The sequence below is a fragment of the Aplysia californica genome, unplaced genomic scaffold (genome assembly GCF_000002075.1).
Source record: "Aplysia californica isolate F4 #8 unplaced genomic scaffold, AplCal3.0 scaffold00023, whole genome shotgun sequence".
Taxonomy (NCBI): Eukaryota; Metazoa; Mollusca; class Gastropoda; order Aplysiida; family Aplysiidae; genus Aplysia; species Aplysia californica.
In genome coordinates, this window is record NW_004797293.1 from 1,229,030 (window position 1) to 1,232,568 (window position 3,539).

At 37.9% G+C, this 3,539-nt stretch overlaps 1 protein-coding gene across 1 annotated transcript in view; it reads left to right on the forward strand.

Moving 5' to 3' along the window:
• The window catches only part of LOC101859219 (O-acyltransferase like protein), a 26,210-nt gene that overhangs the window by 6,118 nt on the left and 16,553 nt on the right, over positions 1-3,539 (forward strand). The window contains exon 4 of the mRNA XM_035972599.1: positions 208-304. Within this exon, the coding sequence (XP_035828492.1) occupies positions 208-304 (97 nt within the window). The remainder of the gene's footprint in view (positions 1-207; positions 305-3,539) is intronic.

The window sequence follows — 3,539 nt, forward strand, 5'->3', positions numbered from 1 at the left end:
TGTTGTTATTATTATTATTATTATTATCAATATTATAACTATCACAACATCCCAATAGACAAACGGAGATACTAAAAAAAAAACTATACAAAGAACAAAAAGCATCTCCCACACAAGAATTGAACCGACGTACTCTGCGTGCACCGGTGAACCGGCTAAAATCTACACCACCGAATGTCACGTTTTGGTTTTGTTTTCGCTCTACAGTTCAGAGCTACATTCCAAACAGCAAAGATTCGTTCAAAGTGGAAGTGAAATGTCACCGTGATGTGTACATGGAGAGTGGAACTCTCATTGGAATCACGTATGTACACCGACTCACCCTCAACATATTCCCATTTGTCCCGCCCCTTCACCCTCACCCCTCAAATTAAAATGTTTCAAAACGTAGTGGAATCAGGCTCTCGTCAGTTTTGGGGCTTGTAGAGTTATTGGTATGATCTTAAAGCTTGTTCACTTGTCTTTGTTTGGATGAAATAAAAATCCATTTATCTTGAATACAAGTCGAGATATTTGCGAAAGGAGGTGGGGGTCACTTGTTTTCAGAGGTAAAATTAGTAAGAAAATGGCCGCCAAAGATTAGTTATTTCTCTAGCTTAAGAGTCCATGGTAACTGAAAATTTACATTTTTTGTGTCTTTAATCAACGTTTTTCAGAAAAATCCACACAGAAATGAGTTCTTTAATGAGCATGAAAGGTGTTGAGCCAAAAAACAAAAATTACAAAAAAATTCCTAAACCTTCGGAGAAATGCAAAATTCTTCACTTTGATTATTTTGACGAGAGCATGATTCCACCACGCTGCCTCACACATTTGTTCTTTTTACGCCGTATGCAAGAAACCTAGTTGTTTTTCTTTAACTTTAAGCAATCATGTCCGTTTAGAAGCACATCCTTGCTCACGGTCCTTCTGAAAGGACCCTGGGTTTTTTTTTCCTATCACAATTTTCCCATAGTCAATGACGGGATAAAAGTAAGTTAAACGTCCTTAAATAATCACACTTGACTTACTTCACACATTCGCCGACTGCGCTCTTTGTCAGGCCAATTTTGGTCGAAAGTCAAGTCTTTTAAATCAAACACTTTTAACGACAATTGACATTTTTTAAAAGGCCAGCAATTGTCTTGGAGAAAATGTTTGTCTTAGACTGACAGGCGTCTTACACAGTGTCATTATAATGTAAAAACCACTTTAGTGAGAAAATGGGAAGTCGTCATCCGTACAAGTGGTTGTCTTGCAAAGGTGGTCGTTAGAGAAAGTTCAACTGTATTTTAAGAATGGATGGTCAAGATTCAGTTTTGCCTGATACCCTTCCCTTAAAGCGGGCTCTCTAGCGGTGTTCGCCTCTTATTCAATAGCTCCCGCCGGGTTTGAATTCGGAATGCATCGGAACATTTTCTTTTTTCCAAAATTTTTCTCCTTTCCAGCTCTCTAACAATGTTCTGTCGTCTACTTTCATCTTCACTTTCTGCTCCTATCCCCGTTTTTCAATTTCTCCCCCCTCTTGGCTCCTCACTCCTCTTTCTACAGCCTTTCTACTGCTACTCCTTGGCTTTTTTGTACTGACGTATTTCAGCTACACCCCTGATCTTTGGTTGGTAATATATAATACCTTGCCTTCTCAGTTAACGTAAAGGGCTAAATTTCTAGAAGGTCCCGTGTAAAGGTTGCGTATGTTAAGTCTTGGTGGTTCAAAATCGCTACCAGTAGTCTGCGGCAGCCACTCGGTCAAAATTCTAAATTTTCTACCAACTGAGAATGTTTAATGTGTCTGCTCGCTCATATGATCTGATGCAGTTGCGAGCACCGTAAAGCACTTGACCCCCAAAAAAGGTCTTACGTAAGATTAGCAACATATTTTCTTTAAACAGCATGCTCCCTTTGAAGATATCCTTCTTTATAGCATATTATTGTATTGTGTGGAAGCAGTTTTTTCCCTCACCAACCGTCTTCCGTGGATGAGAGTTCGATTCCTTAGAATTACCAAGTTCCTTCTGACGTTTTAGGCTGTTTTGAATTACTAAGACCACGAAGTCAGAAACCAATAAATATTCTATTTGGTCTATGAAAATTGTAAGGTTGTTCGAAGCTGTTACCAAGATATTCAAATAGTAGCTTGTCGTGTTGTGAAACTCAAAATTGTAGAGGTCAGATTTCTCAAAACTAGGTACTGAACACATAGAACTTTGTAATTCTAGTGTAGCCAGTTGTCTCCTGTCATTCAGAGTTGTCTCAATTTCGTTTTCCTTTCTGTGTCCTCTGGATTGAGCTAATGAATAAATGAATGAATGAATGAATAGATGAATGATTGAATGAATGATCGAAGGCAAGACTGTACTTAAATTATAAAGTGTTTGAAGGCAAGTGAGTGTAAGTGTTAGTAAGCTAATGTGTGTGCGTGTGGGGAAATCCTTGTTGATTATTTATTTCTGTGAATGGATGAATGGATGAATGAATGAATGAATGAATGAATGGATGAATGAATGAATGGATGAATGGATGAATGAATGAATGAAAGAATGAATGAATGAATATTGGATTTGCGACAGGGTTGTGTAATATTCTCTGATCAAAGCAAAATTACTGCGAGGAGATATTCTGACAGTCTCAGTCGGTCTGCTGAGTGCGAGACATTTAAATTGTGACTTGGCTAAACCAACACAGTATGGGTCTGAAACAAAATGCTAGTTGTGCACAAGTCGTTAGGACTTTTGTTGGAATTTGAACTTTTTCAGTCCGATTTTGTCAAGAGTACTGATTGAGTTTATTTGGTATGACTCCAACCCTCCTGCCCCCCCCCCCTTCCCCACTTAAAACAATCTATAACAGTATTGTTTTGGAGATTATAAACCTGATAAAAGGCAACGGGGAAACAATCCGCTGGCAGGGCAGAATGCGATGGGGTTTGGGTGGGTGTGTTAACAAAACTCCCCAAAACTAGAAATAAATAAAAGTGAATTCGCCAGTGGAGATTCGTAAAAGAATTAGAGCTGACAGCCCAAATGTGTCAGTTTTTAAATTGTATCTTTTCGAAGATATCATCTGTCAAAATATATTTCAGCAGCGTAATGCAAACGGTAACGGAACGTTGGGTGTTGATTTTTACTTGTTACTACATTGTTATTTGAGTCTGATTGTTTAAATACTCTTTTGACCTTTCATCTGTAATGCATAAACCAATATGTGGGATCTTAGTAAAATCAGGTGCGTAATAAAATAGAAGGAAGAGGCATTTTCCCGCCCTCTTGGTCAATTTCCATCAAATAATTTATTATGTCCTTACACCGTTTATGTTTATTTTAAAAACACATTTCTTGGCGGATTTTAAAGAAAAATAAAAAACATTGGTCGAAGACACAAAAAATGTGAATTTGCAGTATTCAATTACTCCAGCCCCCAAAGCTGGAAGTCAACCAATTTGGGCCGCCGTTTTCTGGCTAATTTTACCTCTTACACATTGCAACCCCATTTTCTTCCATCCTTCAATCGTAATTACCTCGATTTCTATTTAAGTTAGATAGGTATTTTTTCCTTCATAT